Consider the following 25,067-nt stretch of genomic DNA (forward strand, 5'->3'; position numbering starts at 1 on the left):
GATTCTTAAAGAGTATTTTAGAGACTCTCATATTGGCAAAATTCTATACGTATTTTTTTACCTTTGTCGTTAATATTCCTTAGATATTTAGCAATCATTGAGTACTCATCGTGTACATACAAAAGCCACGTGTAACATAACAATAACTGGAATAAAATGATAGTAGAAAGGTGCTTCTTCAATCCCTTTCCTCATGGCTATTTATATTAACTCTACATGTAGTATGAATTGGCCACTGAGACTGAGAGAAAGTGTCAGTTTTCCTGATCAGTATACCTACTAATCCACTACATATCTTCTTGTTATAGCTACAAAATCAAGTGTCCTTGCAAGCAACGGTTGCAACAGCTGACGAAGGAACATATATCTGGTAATTAATCTCATATCAGTACTATCATTAATTAGTTTTCTTCTTATAATCCTTTTTCTATTTCTCCTCTTCTCTATAATTAATTAATTTATTTTGTTTATTTGATTAAGATCTAAAACTTTATTTCACGTTTCCTCTTCTCAATAAGACAAGAAAATTTAAGTCATATATGTTATAAAATATAGATCGATGACTGTTATGAAAATATAAATGAGAGAAAGAGAGAAATGAAGATAGTGAGAAAAGGAGCAATAATTTGGGATAGTGATAGTGGGATTTGGGATAGTGGGGGAAAAGCAATGGAAAGAAGGTGGGTGGGACATCCACCATCAATTATTTCATAACACTCCCCCTTGGATGTCCACCGAAGATATGTTGCCTCGTTAAAAACCTTATTAGGAAAAACCCATTTGGGATAAAAACCTTAATAAGGGAAAAAGAGTGCAACATTATGCTCCCCCTCAACCAAACACTCGTTCTTCTTTAAAGGTCTCGAAGCTGACGCATTCCAATACTTCGTATGTGCTTCTTGAAAACTGATGTAGGGAGTGCCTTTGTGAAGAGGTCTGCCACATTATCACTCGAACGGATATATTGAATATTCACTTCTTTGTTTCTTTCAAGTTCTTGTGTGAATGAGAAGAACTTAGGAGGGATATGTTTGGTTCTATCACTTTTGATGTAACCTTCTTTCATTTGAGTAACACATGCAGCATTGTCTTCATACAAGATTGTTGGATTCTTATCAGTTGTTAAACCAGACACTCCTTGGATATGTTGCAAAACGGAACGTAACCATCTACACTCTTTGCTTGCTTCATGAAGGGCTATTACTTCAGCATGATTTGAAGAGGTTGCTACAAGCGTTTGTTTTTGAGATCTCCATGATATTGCAGTGTCACCATATGTGAATACATATCCAGTTTGTGATTTAGCGTTATGTGGATCCGACAAATATCCTGCATCTGCATAACCAAGCAAAACTGGTTTTGTATTGTTAGAATAAAACAAACCAAGATCAGGTGTACCTCGAATATATCGAAATATATGTTTTATTCCTTTCCAATGTCGCTTTGTAGGACATGAGCTGAATCTCGCCAGTAAATTCACTGCAAAAGCTATATCAGGTCTTGTACAGTTAGCAAGGTACATGAGTGCTCCAATGGCACTTAGATATGGTACTTCAGAGCCAAGATCCTGTTCATTATCTTCCTTAGGTCTAAAAGGATCCTTTTCAATGTTAAGTGTTCTTCCCATCATTGGAGTACTCAAAGGGTTTGCCTTGTCCATATTAAACCTTTTTAACACTCTTTCTGTATAATTTGATTGATGTACCAATATACCATTTTTGGTATACTCAATTTGTAAACCAAGGCAAAACCTAGTTTTCCCCAGATCTTTCATTTCAAATTCTTTCTTTAAGTACTCTCTTGCTTCTTTAATTTCTTTAGTAGTTCCAATGATATTTAAATCATCAACATAAACAGCAATTATTACAAAACCGGATATTGTTTTTCTTATAAAAACACAAGGGCAAATTGGATTATTCTCATAGCCTTCTTTAAGCAAATATTCACTTAGCCTATTGTACCACATGCGCCCGGATTGTTTTAATCCATATAATGATCTTTGCAACTTAATTGCATACATTTCTCTTGGTTTTGATGTATCATGCATCTTAAGTCCTTCCGGTATTTTCATGTATATATCATTATCAAGTGAGCCATATAAATAAGCAGTAACAACATCCATAAGGTACATATCAAGATTATTAAATACTGATAAACCAATTAAATAACGAAAAGTAATGGTATCCATAACAGGAGAATATGTTACCTCATAATCAATACCTGGTCGTTGGGAAAAACCTTGTGCAACAAGACGGGCCTTGTATCTTACAACTTCATTTTTTTCATTTCGTTTTCTTACAAAAACCCACTTATACCCAACAGGTTTCATTCCTTCAGGTATAGCCACAATAGGCCCAAATACTTTTCGATTTTTAAGAGACTTTAATTCAGTATCTATTGCATCTTTCCAGTTTTTCCAATCATGTCTATTTTGACATTCATTGACAGATCTGGGTTCAGGATCATCATTTTCATTTGTAATTTCATATGCAATGGAGAATGAAAATATTTCATCAATATTTATGTCTTTTCGGCTCCACAAATTTCCCGTATTAACATAATTAATTGAAATCTCGAGATCATTCTTATTTTCAGTTTCACTATCAATGATCTCATTTTCATTATCTTGTGCCTTTTCGAGAGCACACATTTCATTTTCAGATTTATCACTATCTAGTGTCTTTTCAAGATCACTTACGATCATATTCACCTTTTCTGTTCCTTTTCTTTTTCGGGGATTTTTGTCTTTGGAACCTATAGGTCGGCCACGCTTTAAGCGTGCCTTAGATGTACTTGCTACATCATTCAATTTCGAAATTTCAATCCGAGCTGGGACATTTACAGCTGGTATATGTGACTTTGTCACCCTTTTCAAATCAGTAAATGAATCTGGTAGTTGATTTGCTAAACCTTGTAAATGTACTATATTCTTTACATTTTCTTCCCATGATTTATTATATGGATCCAAATGTAATAAATGTGGTACATATCATGTTATTTCATTTTCCAATGGTTTATTTTCTCCACCAAGTGTTGGAAAATTTGTTTCATCAAAATGACAATCAGCAAATCTTGCCTGAAAAACATCACCTGTTAAAGGTTCAAGATATCTAATAATTGATAGTGATTCATACCCCACATATATTCCTAACCTTCTTTGAGGACCCATTTTTGTCCTTTGTGGTGGAGCTATTGGTACATATACTGCACAACCAAAAATCTTTAAATGAGAAATATTTGGTTCCTTACCAATAGCAAGTTGATAAGGGGTATGCTTATGGTCAGCACTTGGCCTTAGACGTATGAGTGCTGCAGCATGTAAAATTGCATGACCCCAAACTGTAACTGGAAGCTTAGTTCTCATTATTAAAGGTCTAGCAATATATTGAAGACGTTTGATTAATGACTCAGCTAAACCATTTTGTGTATGCACATGAGGAACAGGATGCTCAACAGTAATTCCAATTGACATGCAATAATTATTAAATGATTCAGATGAAAATTCACCGGCATTGTCAAGTCTAATTTTCTTTATAGTATAATCAGGAAATTGTGCCCTTAATTTAATTATTTGTGCAAGAAATTTTGCAAATGCCATATCACGACTTGACAATAAACAGACATGTGACCATCTACTAGATGCATCAATTAATACCATAAAGTACCTGAATGGTCCTGACGGTGGATGGATGGGTCCACATATATCTCCTTGGATTCTTTCAAGAAATGCAGGTAATTCTGTCTGAATCTTGCCTGGTGAATGTTTTGTTATTAATTTTCCAAGAGAACAAGCTTCACATGGTCTATCTTCTCTTGTAAGCTTTAAACCTTTCAATGAATGACCATGAGTACTTTCAACTATTTTACGCATCATTGTTGAGCCAGGGTGACCTAAGCGGTCATGCCATAAAGTCATAGTTTTGGGATCTTCTTTTACCATTAAATTACATTCAATTTCATGCATATATGTATAATGTAATCCAGAAGGCAATTTTGGTAATTTTTCTAAAGTTTTCTTCTTTCCCAAAACATTAGTAATAATATTAATGTATTTCATATTACCTTCGGTTGTAGTTTCAGTATCATATCCTTGACTATATATGTCATTAAAACTCAACAAATTTCTCTTTGATTTCGGAGAATATAGAGCATTATTAATGACAAACTTTGTCCCATTTGGTAACATGAACATAGCATTACCTGTTCCTTCAATTAAATCTGCAGGACCTGAAATTGTGTTTATTACACCTTTAGTAGGGAATATTTTGGTGAAATATTTCTTACTTTTGATGATCGTATGAGTAGTTCCACTGTCTGGAATGCAAATGTCTTTGTCTGGATCCATTTCTAACCTTCTTAAAATAAAAATAAGATTAAAGAAAAGAGAGGGTAAAACAATATAACATATTTAACAATACTATTTTATTTAGATCATGAAAATATTATGTATTATACAAGTCACACAACATGCAAATTCTTAAAAATATACATATCACACATTATTCAAATACATATATATTTTAACAAATTAATTAATCCATATTAAAATCTCCTTCAACAAAATCAGCAGCTTCAAGACAGGTAGTGTCATTCTTTGGTTCAATCTCATTAAAATTAACTTCTCTTTCCTTTTCCTCCACAGATTCTTTGTATCTTTTACACAGATACTCTGGTGTCCTGCATGTTTTAGCCCAATGACCTTTCTTTCCGCATCTATAACAACTATCATCATTATTTCTAGAGGGACCTTCCTGGATGTTTTTACCTTTACCCTGATGATTTTTGTTTGATTGGTCATATTTGAGAGGCCTATAATTCATATAACCTCTTCCACGACCTCTACCACGAAAATGGTTTCGACCATGATTTCTACCTCGTCCACGACCACCAAAACGAGCATAGCCACTACGTCCTCTTTGGCGATTATAACCACCACGCCCTTGATTAAAAGTTGTGGCGTTTATTTCAGGATATGCCATTGTTCCTGTAGGACGCAACTGGTGGTTTTTAATGAGCAACTCGTTATTTTGTTCAGCCACTAGAAGAGCTGCAACCAAATCAGAGTATTCAGTAAATTCCCTCATTCTATATTGTTGTTGCAACACCACCTGAGATGCATGAAAAGTTGAGAATGTTTTCTCCAACTTTTCCACTTCAGTTATAGTTTTTCCACAAAATTCTAATTGTGCAATAATTTGATGCATAGCAGAGTTATATGCAACAACAGTTTTATAATCTTGGAACCTTAATTTGTTCCATTGATCCATTAATGAGGGCAATAATACTTTCTTCTGATGCCCAAATCTTGCTTTAATTTTGTCCCATAAGATCTTGGGATCTTTTGCATTTGAATACTCTGTTTGTAATCCATCATCGATGTGGTGCTTGATTATACGATTTACTTTTGATTTTTTCTTTGCTAATTCCTCTGGGACATCTCCCAAATCGTCTCCCTCAAGAATCTTGTCTAGTCCCTCACATGCAAGATACTCAATTAAGTTGTTGTTCCAGGTTATGTAGTTGTCGCCAGTTATGCTTAAAATTTTGAATTGATGCTTAACGTTTGACATGATTATATCTAAAATACAGAAGAGCATAATCAACATTTAATATACATATATACTATGACAAAAATTAAAATATCATTTTATTTAATAGCAACGATTATAAAAACATAATAATATAATATTTTAATCTAAGCCTCCACCAAAACAAAAAGTAATTAAACAAGCTAAGACTAATAATGGTAAAACGATAATTATAGCTAATCTTACAAAATCTTCTCCTATTTCTTCAATAAGGGCGAAAAAGAAGAAGAACACAATAACCACAAATAGAGAGATGCATATGAAAAGGTTTTTTAGCCATTTTGTAAGTATGTGTAAAAATTTTGAGATGTGAAAAATTATGAATGAAGATGAGGTATTTATAAGGTGAATTTTGTAAAAATAACCGTTATTGTTACCGTTAAAAACACTGTTCATTAACGTTGGAAAATGAGAAAAATATTTTAAGTATTAAATATCATCTAAATTAGGACACATGAGCAGTATAGATAACCTACCTAGTAGTAGTGTAAACTTCTTATAGAAACAATCGTGCTGATAACGTGTTATAAAATATAGATCGATGACTGTTATGAAAATATAAATGAGAGAAAGAGAGAAATGAAGATAGTGAGAAAAGGAGCAATAATTTGGGATAGTGATAGTGGGATTTGGGATAGTGGGGGAAAAGCAATGGAAAGAAGGTGGGTGGGACATCCACCATCAATTATTTCATAACAATATAAGTGTTTATTTCCCTTTATTTATGTTTAAGAGGAACTTCAAAAAGAGTAAGGGAATACCTTTATTTCCCTTTATTTATGGTTAAGATCTAAATAGAGTAAGGGAATCCTTCAAAAAGAAAATTAAAAAAAGAGAATAAGGGAAGAAACCTTCTCTCAATATTTGAGGGTCATTTCGTTTAAGGGTGAATGAATATGCTAACAAACACTTGGAAAAACATTTGAAACGAACTTATGAAATAAATTAATGAATTTGAGTCTTTTCAAATAATAATCAATTCTCCTATAAAGTGAAAAAATGAATCTAAAAAAATATAGAAATAATTTCAGTCAATTGTTTTATATTCTTAACATATTTTAACCATATAAATTAAGAGAATTGTACCAAATAGACAAATTAAACTTAAATCCTTATTTTTTTTTTAAAAAAAAAACTTAAATCCTTATCAATTATCCAATCTAGATGAGACCAATTTGTTACAAACCTCAAACTTAAAGGACATTTTGTGTAATTTAGCCTTATATCTATTAAAAAATAAAAATAGTTTCATATATTAATAACAATTTATTATAAAAATCATACTCAAAACATTCACATACCGAACATATGTTTGTGTTTAATCAATTAGCTAAATCATGCACAAAATTTATTATAAATGTTTGCATTATAAAAAAGTTTTAACTTCTAACTTTTTTATTGTTAATGTATTATTGCTTTTGTGTTGGAGAATTTTCCAGTCTTGGGTTTGTATGAATGTATAGTTTGGTTGACTATTTGTCTTTTGGGATTTTAAGGTTGTAAGCGAAAACTCTAACTTTATCTCATCCAACAATTCGTAAGTATAACCAATTATGAAAATATCCCCAATCTATTTGTAAAAAAAGAATCCCATATATAATTCTTTTTTTTTTTGTTGTTGATAAATCCCATATATAATTATGAAGGAGTATCATATATCTATACTATGTATAAAGAAAGTATATTATTGTTTTGAGATAATTTTTTCTCCTTCCAATTATAACCTTAAGCAAATTTGACCATCATAATGTTATTTTGTTGGTGTCATTCAAAAATATAAGAATTTATATTATATGGTTGGTATCATTGAAAAATATAAGTATAGTTTGTTATAATATTAAAATACAAAATATCAAATACCAATACTTTTAATCAAAATAATTTTAAGTAATTTTTTTTTATCAGAACTACCGTTTATAATTTATATGAATTAACGCAATAAGAATAACGGACATACGGACGTTGCTGTAAATATAACTGGAAAAGACTTCAAGAAATAAGATGCGTATAGAAAAATGATAAAGTGCAAAAGCCCTAAAAGGATACTGCCAGACTTAATTAATGGGAAACATATACTAAATTTTTTATTTATTTCGAAAGAGTATATACTAGATTTTTGTTGTTGACGGAAACATATACTAATCGTATTGAAGTTAAACCGATAAAATAAGGAATCGAGATAAAAGGTACTATTTGGTTTTGTCTATCTCATCTCATAGAAATGAACATTATAGGTTTAAGTGGGTTGGACTTTCTCGATCAATTAAAGTTCGTTACGAGATTTATAATTGGATTTTATTTATAGTGTTTACTTTAGGGAGCCTCAACTTTATGAGTGGAAATATGTTTAAGTGGAACATCATATCATTAAATAAAAAGCTCCATTAAATAAACAACATGGCTACCTATAAAAGGTATATAATGTACAATTTTTTATACAATAATTCATGATCGGACTATATCAATCTTGTGATCGAATTTAAATTGCTATGACGCATTGAAGGACTAACACTAAAAATGAATACTTATAGTTTCCATAATGATATATGTTTAATCTATTTATCATCAAATTAAATAAGATTAAATATGTTTTTGGTCCTTATAAATATGTCAACTTTTCGTTTTAGTCCATCTAAAAATTTTCTTCAACTTTTAGTCCTCCAAAAATTTTCCATCTTCACTTTTGGTCTCTCTTTTAAAGTAAACTCATATGTAGAATTCATATTTTTGAATAAAATTTTTCAGAAAAATTTATAATATTATAGAGATCTATCACAAAAAAAATTAATTTTTTTTACCAAAACATGAATTAAATATGAATTTTTATATGTTTGGTGGTAAAAAAATCATATTTAATTTATGTTTTGTTAAAAAAATCTAATTATTTTTTGGAGTGATTTTTACAATATTCTATACATTTATGCACAATTTCATTAAAAAATACAAAAATTTACTTAATAATAGGGACCAAAAGTGTTGGTTGAAAATTTTATAGGGACTAAAAGTTGAAGAAATTTTTTAAAGGGACTAAAACGAAAAATTGGTATATTTATAGGGACCAAAAACATATTTAACCCAATTTAAATATAGACATCTCACTTGTGGAATTTTAAATTTTGGTGTTCATATTCTATGAAGAAGAGTGGCTATAGAAGTGTGATCTCTCTTAAGGAGGTATTATCTATCTCTTAACAGTTTTGCAAAACCTATTACATTAAAATATTAAAATAGATAAATTTTGTTAAAATATAATGATACAAAATAAAACATTGTCTTGTAAACAAAATATTGCTATAATCCATTTAGTAAATTTAATGTGTTAAATTAGTGGTGATGTATATCTCATGCATGTGCTGTTCGATTGATAGTTTTATGGATATTAATATACATAAGTTTTTTTTAGGGAAATTATTATACATAAGTTGGAATTTAAACCTAAATTCTCCTTTTTTTTTTCACATTTATAATGTATGAATTTAACTACTACTTTATTTGACCAAATATAAATAAATTAGTGTTGCATACAAACGAAACCATTTAGATTTCAACCGTGGATGCTCTATTGCTCTTTTCTATCCATCACCGACATTAAAGATGTGAATATTTCTTTACGTCTTACATGGTTATATATTTCGCCACATAGATGTGAGAAATGGATAAGCCTGTCGTGTGTTGAGCTTTCTCAATACCAAATAGGGCAAAACAAACTCAATATTTTTTTTTACAACAAACACAATCACAATCACAATCACAATCACTTTTTAACAAACTATTAGCTGTACAATCCATTTGGATTGGGTTGATGGTGTTGACTTAGAATTTTGGGGTATGATCTTCTTTAAAGTCTCACATTTAATTCTCTCCAATATTAATTTAGATGAGCTGATTTAATTAAAAAAAAACAAACTATTAGCTGATTTATATTGTGTTCGGTAAAGAATGACTACGCTTTGTACTAAAACAAAAAAGAAAGACAAACTTTTTTGAAAGAGAAAGAAAGACAGACTTCTTCTTGTATTTTTGTATATTAAAAAAATGACATGTCGATTTTTATTTGGGGAACAGCGTCTATGTCATATCACCGTCATTCATATGCATTCATGTTTGAATTAACCTTGTGTTGTCTAAAAATATCAGTCCAATTTATGATATTTAGGCTCTGTTTGGTAAACCCAAAAAAAGAGCTTTTAGCTTATAAGTTTATTTGATAAAAAAAACTCTGTTTGGTAACAATTTAGCTCTGTTTGGTACAACGAGCTTATAGCTTATTTCAGGAGCTTATAAACTATTTTTCAGAAGCTACTTCAAGCAGCTTTTGAGCTTATAACTTTTAGCTTCTCATTTTTTCTTCCATATTTACCCTTATTATTCAAAGCAAAAGCTATCAGCTAATTTTACCAAACACTTCGACTAGCTTATCAGCTATCAGCTAATTTTACCAAACAGAGCCTTAGAGTCCGTTTAGTAAACATGAGAATTATAACAACATCCACAATGGAAAAATTTATCGTCGAATATTTAAATAAGTCATACGTTTACACATTATTTATATATAATTTTTTAATAGTACTCCTTCCGTTTCAAAATGAGTGTCGCTTTAGCTAAAATTTTTTTTTTCAAAATGAGTGTCGCTTTCAGTTTCCAATGCAATAATAACTTTTTCTTTTCAATTGTACCCTCCAATTAATACTCTGCACACGACTTCCAAAGTATTACTTTTAAAACTAACCAATAGTTAATAAGGATAATTTGGTAAAATAACCATTCTTTTTCTCTTAATCATTGCATTTCTTAATATGTGTGTAAACACCTAAAACGACACTCATTTTGAAACGGAGGGAGTAGTATTTAATAACATTCATTATCTTCAACTAGGGGCGGACCTGGACCTACAATATTTGTGAGACACAATATTTTTGTCAAATAATTAAATAAAACTAAATTTAATAAGAAATAATATTAAAAATTATTGTAACAACCAAAATTACAAAAAAAACTCTATTTTTCATTTGTTGAAAATGAAGTAAATTGCATCGTTACAAATTGTTCTAAGAACATTTCTTTCTATATACGTTACAAGACGATCATTTAGCCACTGACCATTCAACTTGTTACTTAGTTGACTCTATACATATTCTGCATGTGCTCTGTAAAACATATATAGCTACTAAATCCCCACATCGGCTACATTGCAAGCTTACAAAGTCAAACTATAATATAAATAAGTGATCAAATTGAGGCAAAGGTGTAACAATTCTCTCTGTGCTATCAAATGCATGTAGGCCATTCACGTTGTGCATCAAATGTACTGCACTAGTTTAAAGTTTTTGGCTATGTTTATGTAAAAAAATTTAGATATGATTGGTGTGGCCCACATGGGGGATGGTCCAAGAGGATAAACTATCATATCCTATATGAACCGGCAAGATATAAAAAAAATTATGCTAACTAGTGCCTCGAGACACTAGTTAAAAAGTAAAAAGTAGAATATTTTGATTGAAAATAACAATTTTTTGACTTTTAAAAAGTTGAACATATCATTTTTTTTTACCACTTTTCAACTCGAATTTTCTATATTAGTATTCTTAACTAATATTTATGAATTGTTAAAAAAAAACTAATGTTTATGAACTTTATCGTATCATGCACCTCTAATAGAGCTGTTAAAATGCGTTAAACCCACTTGACTTATATTTTATCATGGATGAGACGGTAGTTAGCATGAGAGAGAGAAAGAGAGCCAGAGAGATTCACATATTCTCTGTTCATGTTTCTAAGCATTTTCAATGGGGGTCTTTACTTAATAAGGACCACTCCCCGTTTAGGACCCTCCATTGGAGGAAGAAAAAATGAGTCCCCGTTAAGGAACGGACAACTATATAAGGACCCTCTCTCTCCTGAGTAACTAACGGGTCCCACGTTTAAAAAAGTAATAAAATGTGTACTACTTGGTCCCACTTGCATAAAGGAGTAATAAAATGTGTACTACTTGGTCCCACTTGTAAAAAGGAGTAATATATAAATTATTTTTGTTTAATGATGTAAAGATAGTGAGACATATTTAAGTACTTTTCATTGGAGTCTTTATTGTATTGTCATTGGAGTCATTGAGTCCTTAATGGGTACTTTTATTAAAAAATTATAAATAAGTGATGTGTCACGTGGGGTCCATTTAAGGAGTCCTTGTTAGGGAACTACCATTGAGGATGCTTTAATGAATTTTTGTACAACAATTTGATGACAATTCTTGGGACAAATTTTTTTTTACCAGTCAACAACATTAGAAAGAGAAAAAGAAGGAAAGAGAGTAAACATATGATGTAAATATGAGAAATAATTGTTATCATTAAATAGTTCTATAAATATCATTTTTCTTAAAGATACGTGAATTTCACCTAAACCTCTTTTGGGCCAGAATGGGGTACCTTCATTGAATGCTGGGGACCAATGGTCGTGATGTGTGTGATACACATGATCAACGCTTTCTTATAGGACTAGTTGTGGGTGGAATTTAGTATGGGAAAGTGGAGTTTTTTCCCATGATGGGAAAGTTGCACAACAACCATTGATTTAATATTATTTTATTTGGATGGTTGGGATGAAAGACTTGCAACTTGTTGCAACTTGTTGTGTAAAAAAAAATCCGGCCCCACCAACTAATTAAATAATATTATAGCATTTGTTTGTTGTCTTTTTTTTTGTAAAAATTAACGGGCCTTAGCAATTTGGTTTGGGCTTATTGTTTATAACTCAAAATTTCCGGACTAAATAAACCCCATGGTATTAGAATGCTGCCACATTAAATTGAATTAGAAAATGAAAGGAAGTGATAATTTTCTAAATTTGATTAAAACTATAAGTAACGTGTGGCATAAAATTAAATCACGTGTACTGTTCTATGTGACATAAAATTAATTTTGTTCTTTAAAAAAAATGTTGTTGACATTAAATATGGGTGTCGTAAATTAATTTGTTTATATAAAATTATATACACATTGGACTGTAACTATTGTTGTAGTACACAATATTAAACCACTTAGTATTTTTGGAAAATTAGGGGGGGTTTACCTCCTCTAATGCAATGTACGTCATGTATTTGTATTCTGATTTTTATTTTTAATAAAACATATTAAGTCTGTTTAAAAAAAATTATAGGCATCAATTTAGGATTAACATCTAAGTATTTAACCACATGTTTCAATTAAAATTTAATTCATTTTAATTGTAATGCGAATATTATAGGCATCAGTTCAGGATTTACCTGCAAGGCTGTAATGCGAAAATTTCAATTTTAATTTCAAATAAAACTTAATTCATTTTCATAGAGGTCATTACAATTATAGTACTGAACATAGAGGTCATTCTGCTGAACAACAAACTCATATTATCCAGTTCTTGTTGTATGCATATCTGCAGATTATCTTATTTTCCAGTTCTTGTTCTGTATTGTTGTAGCAAATAGGTTTTAATGGCATCTTCTTAATCGAATCTGCGATCCAGAGTGAAATGGATCAAATACGCCAACAACAAGTACTGAACATAGAGGTTTTAATGGCATCATCTTCCTAACAGGCTATTCTATTGCTGCAAGGAGGAATCAGAGGAGAAGAAATGCGGTCTCTTTCGCTGGTGTGAACCTATCGGATATGAGGATGGTACATTGAAATTTTTGGAAGCTGCGGCAACGAGTTCAGTCGGCGTGAGTAGTTCTGATGAGAGGAAGATATGTATGAGAGATGAAATTGATAGCTTGGTCTTGACATATGATGCTATGATTGATGAATTGAAGAAAGATGTTGATGTTAAAATTTCTGCTATAAACAAATTGATGGAAGATGAGATAAAAACTATGAAGCAAACGATATGGGTCTAGATCTGAGATGTTCTTGCCACTGTCGAGATCGAGAATGTTGCGTTGCGGTGAAGAAGGTTTGTGAGACAAGTTTTGATTTTTTTGGTAATTTGCTGTGATTACTATGAACAAAGCTTTGTATGAAGAAGCTCAACGTATTGAAGGGAGGAAACAGAGTCTGAATTTTTTTTCCTTTGTTGGTGTTGTAGTAATAAAAGGGAGAATAGTTAGTAAAGGTAAAGAAAATAATATAAAACAAATTTTTAGTTTTTCTTTTTTTTTACTCTACCGGTGGAAACAGCCACCTGTCATTTAAAATTGAAGTTTCCCATCATGGGAAACAACTATAGTGTCCCAGGCTAAATCCCACCCTAGTTGTGGGGTTATGCTTATCAATATCACCCCTTAACGTCTCCTTAGTAGGTTGTTCAACAATCAACAATATGGAGTAAAGGAAAAAATAATATAGATTGTAAAGAATATTGTAACAAATTAGTAACAATAAAATTCATTTTTTTCTAGTACAAATCCACATGTTGAGTGAACAATTCTTAGGCCAACATACGGTGCACACAACCAATTACGTATTTGTCTATAAATAATATGCTATGTCCAAATAACTGTGACGTCCTAATATTTTTCTCATTGAAGATGTTTGGGGGTATGGACATAATTCAATGTTCGATTTTTATTTATTTCTTACTGACTTTAGATCGTCTGTATTATGATAATGTACAAAAAGGTATTTTATTGTATGGTAGTGAAAAGTTGCATAAAGCAACAGGAACCAATCACATGCAGGAAAGGAATTATTAGGCTATATAAAAAAAGTCTGTATTCTTAAAAAAAAAAAAAATTAAGACTGTTGGTTGACGTCAGTATTTAATTGCCGACCTTAATTTGTCCTTGCATAGGAATTTTGTGTGTGTAGAATTGGCGGTGTAAAGAAAATGGAGACAAGAAGAAATCCCCCACCCCATATGACATGTTTCATTATTATTTTTCATATAGTCCAGATTTCTTCTATGTTTCATTAATTAATTTTTGTCAAAAAAACTATGATTATTAATTAATTTAGTAATTTTGGCCTTTCACGGTGTCTTTGGTTTCATACTACTGTGAGCCATAAGTGATTTTGGACGACTTTTAGTTTTAACATGTTTTTGATGATGTAATTACATGTAGTTATGATTTGTAGTATTTTAGTTAAAATGTAATTTTTATGATCTAATATGTATTTATTCGATTAATTTTTTTAATTAAAATTAATTTTACACAATCAATTCATTCAAAATCATTGTTTTTGATAAAATTAAAAATCAATTTTGATCAATGCAAAATCAAAGAAGAACACAATTTGTGTCGACCCGTGATTATAGCCATGGACCCACTTATTGCCTTCTAATTAGTAATAATATGTTAAAGCCATTTAATTGGTTTGCACTAATTGGTAATAAATTAATCAAAGAAGTATAGTAATTTGGAGGATAAAACAGAGTGGTTGATAACTATGAATTTGAAAAATTATTAACATCGCAATCATTAATTTGAGTATTGAATTTCTGTATTTTATTATATCTGCTAGGTCCATTCAAATATTTGCATGTGAATCCATTATAGAAAATCTAAACTTACAAGATATCTTCAAAATGCTTCATAGATATTAATTTAAATTCCATACAAGGAAAAAAAAGGCTTCATAACAATAAGACAAACAAACTCATTTTTGTTTTGTTTGCATCTTCAAATACTGTCGGAACTTTCCTTCTTTTGCTTGTTCTTGTTCTTTTTCCTTCTTTTGCTTCAGTTTCAAAATTTCATTCTCTCATTCTGATTTCAGACAGTGATGAAGCAGCAGCAGCAGAAGCACACAGCCAACAAGCAACAACAGGTACTCTTTCTTTGTTCAGCCTTGCATGGCTTATTTTTATACTGGATACCGGCCTAACTCATCCTTACAAAACCGGCTTGTAAGAGGATGAGTGTATTTCTTTATAAATTCTAGTCGGACCTTATCTATAATCTATGTGGGACTTGATTTGTGCAAGTTGGTGTTTGTGAGTATTTGGAAACTGAGGCAAATTGCAGTGAAATTGAGCTGAAGTGTATATTTTCTGGCTTGGTCTTTGTTTATAGAATTTATGGGCAACAATGGTCATGCGCAAATGGCTTAACATTAAAAGGAAGGAGTCTGATGATTACAGCACCGACCCTGATGATGATGATGATGATGATCCTGAAACTGATTCAGACAATGAAGGTTAGTCTATTTAGTGATGTTTCTATTGTAATTAATAAAACATTGGTGTGAAATTTTGTCACCGTGTCATTAGCAGACGACTATTCATTTGAAGATTTGGAAATTGAGGATTATGGTTTGTTTCTAACTAATGATCTGAAAATTCAGATTTGTGATTGATTTGAGATCTTAGAAACCATGTCTTGTGTGTGATGAATGATGATTCTGGTTCAGTTTGGTTTTTTCTGTGATCTGTCTCAATTTTATTTGGGTGTATTGTGCAGAGTGGGGAAGCCGGTCACGGATTAGGGACAGGAGAGAGGATGAAGCTCCGGCTGAATCAGATGGTGACTATTTTCTTTCATATATGAAATGATAACAGACAAGTTTTACTGATTTTGTCTTAATTTCAAGACTAGTATAATGCCGTTGGATGGTGATACATCATTATAGTTTTGAAACTAGCACTCGTTAGTTTTGACAATTTTTCCTGTATTAGGCCATTCAAAATTTGTGGATTCCCTAAATTTAAATCGAAAAATGGAACCTCATATTCGACTTTTGAGAGCTAAAATACATATCAAAATCAAATAAGTATTTGCAGCAATAAAAGCATGAACTCTGAATAATTTCAAATGAACTGCAGAATTTCTCCCAGGCTTAAGGAGGCAAAAGTCATTGACTGTAAGGTCTCAATATATAAACAAGAAGGAACTGAGGTTAGGAACTGCTCTTGTCTTAGAAAGCATAGTTTGTTTTTGTTATTTCTCACAAGCCTCTCATATCTGAATTCTGCTGTATACTTTTCTATTAGAGTATGTGTTGGGACATGGAATGTTGGAGGAAAACTTCCACCTAATGACTTTGATATTGATGATTGGCTAGACATTAACCATCCAGCTGATATCTATGTCCTTGGGTAAGTTTCACACTAAATTTTCTCACTATTGCATATACACTCAAATATAAGGCCATTTTGAAATCACTTTTAATACATTTTCTTGCATAATCACTTTTTTTTTTTTTTATGGATTTGATTCACATGCACGTTCAGTGTAAAGATTCTTTACACTGTCGATCAATTGTCATTGTCTGAACATGAAAAATGTTTGACTTTAATCATAATTTGCTTCTAAAGTCACACGTATGATTGTTTCTGATTTGATAGTATAAAATTTTCTGCACTGACTGTGTATCAAAAGTGTTTTTATATACACTTGGTGGTTTGTCTGATTTGTTTGACTAAAAAGTTTCTTTGCACTTTGCAATTGCAGTCTTCAAGAGATTGTACCTTTAAACACGAGTAACATTTTTGTTGCTGTAGATACTCGTCCAGTACCGAAATGGGAAAACTTAATTCGAGAAGCTCTGAATAGAGTTCGATCAAAACCTTCAAAGATAAAATCCTTTAGTGATCCTCCATCTCCATCAAAGTTTAAACCATCAGATGATGCACCAGATATAGAAGAAGAAATTCTATTAGAAAGCGATAGTGATATTGGTGAGGAGATTCATCCTTTAGGTGAAGAACATAATTTATTTGGAGTCACAGATAAACCAATCATAGATGAAGCACTGAATATTAGTTTGAAGGATTCAAATGCTTCTGATATAGCTGAGAACGATCTACAGAATCAGTTATCTTATCAAAGAAGGTTGAATAGGCTAAATCATTTCCGCGAGGAAGATTCATCGGAAAACAATGAAACAACTTCTTCTCAACAGATTAGTAAGCTATCTAGAATGATTAATGGGACTGAAAAAGATTCATCGGAAAACAATGAAACGACTTCTTCTCAACAGATTAGTAAGCTATCTAGAATGGTTAGTGGGACTGAAAGAATTGGTTTGAGCTGGCCAGAGCCACCATTACATTTGTTGCCTCAGAAAGTATTGGAGAGACCAACTTCTTTTAAACCGGTTAAATCGTTTAATAAGACAAAGTCATTTAGAGCCTGTGATTCTTTCAAATCAAAAACAGATGCTATAGATTTACTGGCTGATATTGATCTTGAAGCTTTGATGAAGAGGAAAACAAGATCGTCGTATGTGAAGATAGTGAGCAAGCAGATGGTTGGTATTTTCATCACGGTATGGGTTCGAAGGAGCCTGCGGAAACATATTCAGAACATGAAGGTTTCAACTGTTGGTGTTGGTGTTATGGGCTATATTGGTAACAAGGTCTCTTTCACTTCCTTTGAAATTTTCCCTAGAGTTTGTAGTTTTTGGTCATTACATTGTCATTAACATATTCATATGAGAAATTGAGAATGATAACATATATGAGAAATGTTATCAATGATGAGAAACTTATTTTATTTATATTTTTCAGGGATCAATATCTGTCAGCATGTCTATTTATCAGACGCTTTTTTGCTTTATATGCACCCACCTTACGGCAGGTGAAAAGGAAGCCGATGAAATCAAACGAAATGCTGATGTTCGTGAAATACATCAGAGGACCCATTTTTATTCACTTTCTGATTTTGGACTTCCCAAAAGTATCTTGGATCATGAGTGAGTTCATGTTTTACATACCACATTCAAATATGTTAATTTAATTTTACTCCTTGAATTATATGCTAATGCCTTTTGATTAAAATTAAGGTAATATATAAAAACAATGTCTTGAATTTACATGGCTAGAATTTAACTTGAACATTTTTTTTTATCCTTCTATATGATTAAATTAGAACCTTCTATTGAAGTAAATTAATCTGCAAATTCTGTTTCTGCTTGGCTGCTGAAATTCTGTATTCACTGGCTCTGTTTGAAAAAATTATAATCATTTAATCAAATTCTAATTTATTTGCAGAAGAATAATTTGGTTCGGTGATCTGAATTACCGTATCAGCTTGCCATATGATAAAACAAGAGATCTTATCTCAAAAAAGCATTGGTCAAAATTGGTTGAGAGAGACCAGGTAATATACCCTTCCATTAGATGTATCAACTTGATACTATCAAGTGTACCGCATTAACACCTTCCTCTGGAGCACAATTCATGTGATTATTGATGTCTTATTTCTGAGGAGTAATAAGCAAAATCCATTAAGAAATATATGTTCCGTCACTCAGTAAATTCATCGACATCATTTCATCGTAAACTTGCAATTCATTAATTGAAATACTACAAGTTAAGAGCATCACTTGAATAACAACTTATGTAGAAACTACTCGAGTAAATAAAACTTTATGTTGATATTTATATCCATTTTGTAACATAGATAATCGTGTTTAAGGGTTTAGGGTTTCATGATATTTATATCCTTATTCATTTTGATTTCATGATATAGATTTTGAACTCAAGTTAAAAGGGTATATATTGACATCTTACTATGACAGCTTGTGAAAGAATTAGAGAAAGGTGTTTTTGATGGATGGTCAGAAGGTGCGTTAAACTTCCCACCAACCTATAAGTACGAGATTAATTCAGACAAGTACATTGGAGAGGACCCAAAGGTTGCGAGGCGTACACCAGCATGGTATGCTTTAGTTTGCTTCAACAGAGATTCTGCTTCAATTTGTGTTTTATATGCATTTATTCATGTATTAATTTACCATTTTTTTATCATACTCATAAACCAAATTGTTCTTAGTAAAATGAACTATTAATAATATTAATACTGCTGTGTGTGTTCGTGTATATGTGTGATTATACTATACATGATTATTTATAAATGAATTTTCTTTTTAATGTTTGCAATTACCTTATAGGTGCGATCGTATTCTATCACATGGAAATGGAATGAGATTACTGAGTTACAAAAGGAGTGAACTTAAATTTTCAGACCATAGACCCGTGACTGCCACATATATGGCAGAGGTTGAGGTGTTCAATCCAAAGAAGCTACAGCGAGCACTTAATTACACCGATGCAGAGATCGAAAATGAAGAAGTCATGACAAGTTTCGGCACTTGGAATTTAGCAACATAATCTGGACAGGTGAATGTTTATGTTATATGAGATTTTTCAAACATAGAAAAACAATAGTAGTATTAATTAACTTTTCCGTAACCTTTACTTTCGGTGCAGGATATACGAATTTCTGAATGAAGTATATTATTTACTGAATTTGAAGGAGCAAAATGCTAGCTATTGCAACTTCTCAAATTCACACAGTCAATACTAGATATTAGTAATAAGTTTCTTCATTTGATATTTCTTATGTATTAAGTAAATTCTTATAGAGAAAATGACTGTATGATTTGTACATATGGTATTTTATGAACAGGATTTAAAACCTAGTTGATAGATTGGCTTTGTGTGTATTGACTATAATGATCTGATCCATGTGAATTTCCAAGTGATGATTCAAATACCACTCCATAGTTGTAAATTAAATCAAATATAGGAATTCAATTTCCTCAATTACAATTCTTCCAATTATATGCTCTTATCATGAAATTTAATATTCAAAGAAAATTATGGTAATTCCAAAATTAAACAAAGGAAGACTCGAAATATTTAAGGAGATTCTTTGTATGTCTCTTTCCACGTGCTCATGAAATTCATATTCACAACACCAACTCATTTGTGTGGTTCCCTAGGCTCCCCTCGTGATCCAACAATGGTATCAGAGTCGTGGTTCAACAAAGAGTTCGATCGGTTCCTTATGTCGAAAGTCTTCCTAGCAAGATGTGTCCAGGCAAGGGTTTCCGTTGAGCAGTGACAACAGCTGTACAAGTGCAAGTTTATGTGCTTCCGCATGAGGGGGAGCATGGTGAATTGATGTACTCGCACTTCACGGGGGGGATTGCTGTGTAGTAAATGTGATTTAAAAATCTCACGTTGCTTAGAAAAGTGGAGGTTGAACATTTTGTAAGTGAGAACATTCATAAACCCAATGCATTAAGGTTTTAAGTTAAAGTGTGGTGTCAACTTACTCGTGTGTTGCTCTTCAGCCAATGTGGATGAACCCTCGTGATCTAACATTTTACGATCTGATTTTCGTGATTCAATCCACTCTAGAACGCCTAAAAGCTTTCTTCATAGAATCAAATATCATTTGAGGAAGATTGATTTTTTTTTTTGGAAGAGAAGTGTTCTTGGAAAGTAGAATGCATCCATATATTATTTTATAAAGCACTTTGAATTATGGAGTTAAATCTGAGTAGTTCTCCCCTTTTGTTCTTATGAACAGTTTGCTTGAAAGCCTTCGATTTCACATCTTTTCTAATCTGGTTATCCTATGCCAGTCACGTTGATTTTAAAACACATAAACACAGACAAAAGTTTGCAAAACAACATTAAATTTTTATAAATTCAACGGATGATAAATCGTTTATATATATTTTTTGGTGGTGGCCGGGGTTCGAACTATATATTCTTCTATCAGCCATCAATCATCAATTATAAACTATCACCTATCCATTATTTTTTATCAAACATAGTCTTATTCACATTAAAAAAAAGTGAATTATAGGCTACCCGACCAAAAAATAGAAAAGAACCAATTTTTTTTTGGAAATCTCTCTCTCTCTCCACCTTATTCAAATTCTAAACATTGGAAAGGGCTAATATTAATTTGGCAAACAAGCGTTTGAAAAATATCAAAGGCGGGGAGAAATTATTTTGTCTGGCGAAACCCCAAGATTGAGCATATAGTTGATGATATTATTGATACCTTTTGGAGGTGGCTCCTTTGAGCATATAGTGTTTATATAAAATAACTTTTTATTTTCTATGCAAATTTTTATTAAATATTTGCATTATACTCATTGAGGATTTCATGTGCCTATATCTAATGGAATTTTTTGTATATATACCGATATAAGAAAGTTGAAATGATGAATTTTTTCAAACTCAACCCTTTTTTAAATATCAATATTAAAAATGTTTTTCTATTAGATATTTTTTATTTTATATGCAAAACTCCGTTAAATATTTGCACCACGCCCCGTTGGTTGTTGTGGATTTTATGTGCTTATATTTACGAAAATAGATTTTTATGTACATATAAAGAAAATCCATATGATAAAATTTTGAAAACTCATTAACATTTATAATATATGAACATTAATGTAGCGTTTCAATTAAATACCTTTTTACTTTATATACAAAACACCGTTAAATATTTGCACTGCACTCATTGAAGATTTTATGTGCTTATGTCTGCAAAATAAAATTTTTATGTACCGAAATGAGAAAGTCAATACGATAAAGTTTTGAAAACTCATGACTATTTTCAAAATATCAACATCAATGTAATGTTTTTATTAAATATTTTCTTTTATTTTATATTATATTATATTGAAAAACAGTTTATTGTCGTCTCTTTTAATCTCCCAATTTTCTATGGCATAAGAGAGCTAGCAGAATAAACTATTTTTCTATATTTATGGAATAATACATTTTTTTTTTTTATGATTTAATAGCAAATTAACCACGTAATGCACTAAATTTCTTATATTAAGAGTCTAACCAATAACCAATGACATTTTAAGCGATTTGGTGGAGTTTAGTTTTATTAGACTAGTAACTAGTAATATTCTAGTAATAGAAGTTCAAATTTTTATGAATCGTAAATCTTGAAAAGATCGTAAGATGGAAGTCGAAAAACAATTTTTTTTGAGAGAGGAAGTCGGTAAACTTGAATGGGATTGCGCCACTTCAAAACATTCATTATTTTTCTCTTTTGTTTTTTTATTTATTATATTTTTTTGGATAAATAAAAAAAGTGCTTATAAAAAATTTTGTGGCATTTTTATAATGTTTCCAAAAAAAATTGTAAAAAAAAAATTTAAAAATGAAAATTAATAAGGGCTGACCCGTTTAGTCTGTAATGTATGAGGATCAGGTAGTTATTTTAAAGCCCATATTTAAATAGAGCTTTTCGGCCTGATCCAATAAAGACCAAAACTCGTTAGGGCCAGCCCTAATCAGCCTGATAACCCGTTTTGACACTTCTACCATTTTCCAACCAAAAAACTAGGGTTCCAAACCTTTTATATATAGCTACCCAGTGCTCTCTTCACTTCATTTCTGCCGCTGCAAGCAACTCTCCATCAAAATCCAATGGTATGCTTCTCCTCTTCCTCCTTCATTCAATCTTCTTTTTATTTATTTATTTATTTATTTTAACTGTTGTTATACAATGAACTAAAATTAATTATTTACATGATAATAACTGTGTTGGCTATGAAGGAAAAGTGCAACGAGTTTTTAAAGCTGCTGAACGATTTCAAGGCTATAAAAATTGGTACAGCAGGTCACACAGCAGCATTGGAAGATCTGTATAAGCAATTTACAAATTTTAAATTGAGATTTAATTCCTTCACACTAAAGGGATCTCAATTCACTAATGATGAGACTGGACAAAAATTTGACATTGAAGAATACCAGGAAATCTGTGCAGGAATTGATAGACTAGAGTCAATGATTCAACTTCGTCAGGTGAAGTTTCAACTTCATCAACGTTTTTCCAACTATACGGCAAATATTAACGACTGCGGTGCTGAGTTGTGCAAATTGTTGGACGATCCCAAGGCTGTAAGAATGGATCCAAGAGGTGTTGAAGCAAGACTCCAAGATATGCACAAAGCATATAAAGAATGTAAATCGACATTCAACTCCTTGATGCATGGATATCAAATCACCAATCCTGAACTGTATGAGGAAGTGCGTGACAAAATTGACAAAGTTGATGATTTAGAGCCCATGTTTCAACTTGTTTTCAACAACTTGGCTAAGAAAATGCAAGAAAATATAAACGTATAAGTAATTAGGAGTCATATGTTATTATTGTTTTTGGGATTTGTTTAAGGTGGTATATATTGTCCTTTAAAAAAAAAAATGGTACTATGGAATAATTTGTTTTTACAGCTGTGAATGCTGTTGTTTTTTTTAATAAAGTGCCTTGTTTCTTACCTTTAGCTCTGTTCATAGTTTATTTACGACATGCTTTATATTTGTTCTCTTAATTTAACTGTTTATAGTTTATACTTTATTTAAAATAAAAAACACCAGCAATAAATCTAACAAACAAATGATAGATTTTGTTGTACCAAAAAAATGATAGATTTTGTTTGTAACAATATTAATGGAGGTTTGGTGCTATTTAATTGCATAGAATCGATGAGAAATAATCTATAGACCCCTTTAATCGGGATCAAATTGTTATTATTGATTGTTATCGATGCTCTGATGCACATATTCAAGAACACTTCATAACACGATTCAGTATGCTAGAGATTAATTAGTTGTTAAAAGCAACGTGCTTCAAAAATACCTTTGGTTGATCACCATAACACTTTTGGCTTGTTGAGTATTCAAGAACATTTTGTCTCTTTTTGTAGTTGCATTGATAAGATTATTGTAGGTCTCCCTGTTAGTTATTATTAGGATGATTAACTTCTCATGATTTGTGTGTACTAGTTCATTTGCCAAAATTACTTAGGCTTGATATTATAGTTGAATCAGTACCTGCTCTTTTAAAAATATAATATATGGTTAAGTTCCAAGTTATGAATCAAGTATAAGCCACTAATGTGTTTTCCATTTGTTTATATCCTTGAATTATTGTGGGATATGAGTATTGACATCGTTGCGTCCTCTCACATCAAAACGATTTTCTCCTCCAATTATAAGAATTGTTTGTGTTATATGTTAAAGAGAATATAAAAATTGTGGTAATACTAATGTTTTCACATAGAATCCTGATCTCTTATTTATGAGGAGTAATAAGCAAAAGCCATTAAGAAATATAAGTTCCATCACTTATGAAATACATCTATATATATCTCTTTTCCTAGTAAACTTGCATTTTATTAATAGTGTTTAAGTGTAGAGTTCACTGTATCTTATACCCATTTGGATGAGATGACACAAATTTCTTTCAGTTTAAACCAAATCTCTAGTTCAAACCTAAGTTTGAGCGTGCAACATCGTTATAACTTTTGAGAGAATATGTTGTCCATTTGAGTCTCACAAGATTTGAAGGATTAATCAGTGTTAAATATTTTCAACTGTTTTTCAAATATCAACATTAAAGTTGTTTTTCTATTAAATATTTGTCAATTTATATGCAAAACACTATTAAATATTTGCACCACACTCTATTGTGGATTTTATGTGCTTATATTTGCGAAAATAATTTTTTATGTACATTTTTTTGAAGAGGCTAAAATTGGAATATATTGAAGTTGAAGTAAATGTCACTAGAAGGGGGGTTGAATAGTGACCCTTTAAAAATTATCGTGCTTTGGAAAGAAATGGTTAGTAGAACAATAAAAATGTAAGCAAGGCAGAAAGTAAAGAGTAGAGTTTAAGAGAGATCACACAGAGAAGTTATCCTGGTTCCCCCAATATGGGTTAGTCTAGTCCCCACAGCTTTGTGAGATTATCCACTAGTTATCAGGAGTTTCTTCCTCCTTTTTGCAATGTGCA

The 25,067-nt window shown here is 31.2% G+C and overlaps 3 protein-coding genes across 4 annotated transcripts; 2 read left to right on the forward strand and 1 right to left on the reverse strand.

Moving 5' to 3' along the window:
* Positions 1 to 230: 230 nt before the first annotated feature.
* Positions 231 to 20,051, forward strand: LOC146958203 (DNAse I-like superfamily protein). 2 transcript variants are annotated; one of them, XM_085739775.1, is made up of 12 exons: positions 231 to 370; positions 15,281 to 15,331; positions 15,577 to 15,700; positions 15,964 to 16,026; positions 16,326 to 16,398; positions 16,494 to 16,598; positions 16,954 to 17,860; positions 18,012 to 18,196; positions 18,495 to 18,603; positions 19,025 to 19,164; positions 19,397 to 19,625; positions 19,716 to 20,051. In XM_085739775.1, exons 2-11 carry the CDS (start codon positions 15,287 to 15,289, stop codon positions 19,614 to 19,616), a joined length of 1,971 nt encoding a protein of 656 aa, XP_085595901.1. In that variant the 5' UTR covers positions 231 to 370; positions 15,281 to 15,286; the 3' UTR covers positions 19,617 to 19,625; positions 19,716 to 20,051. The 2 variants fall into 2 exon arrangements, with proteins under 2 accessions (XP_085595901.1, XP_085595902.1); XM_085739776.1 differs by lacking the exon at positions 231 to 370 and adding an exon at positions 15,044 to 15,192.
* On the reverse strand, positions 4,401 to 5,570 carry LOC146958204 (uncharacterized). The gene has a single exon (XM_085739777.1). It carries the CDS (start codon positions 5,568 to 5,570, stop codon positions 4,533 to 4,535), a length of 1,038 nt encoding a protein of 345 aa, XP_085595903.1. The 3' UTR covers positions 4,401 to 4,532.
* A 2,748-nt stretch (positions 20,052 to 22,799) lies between the features above and the next one.
* On the forward strand, positions 22,800 to 23,399 carry LOC146958205 (uncharacterized). The gene has a single exon (XM_085751714.1). The coding sequence runs from the start codon at positions 22,800 to 22,802 to the stop codon at positions 23,397 to 23,399; it is 600 nt and encodes a 199-aa protein (XP_085607840.1).
* Positions 23,400 to 25,067: the final 1,668 nt, after the last annotated feature.

This window comes from Medicago sativa, chromosome 1 (assembly GCF_051527215.1).
Source record: "Medicago sativa cultivar Bolivia chromosome 1, Bolivia_mono, whole genome shotgun sequence".
NCBI lineage: Eukaryota > Viridiplantae > Streptophyta > Magnoliopsida > Fabales > Fabaceae > Medicago > Medicago sativa.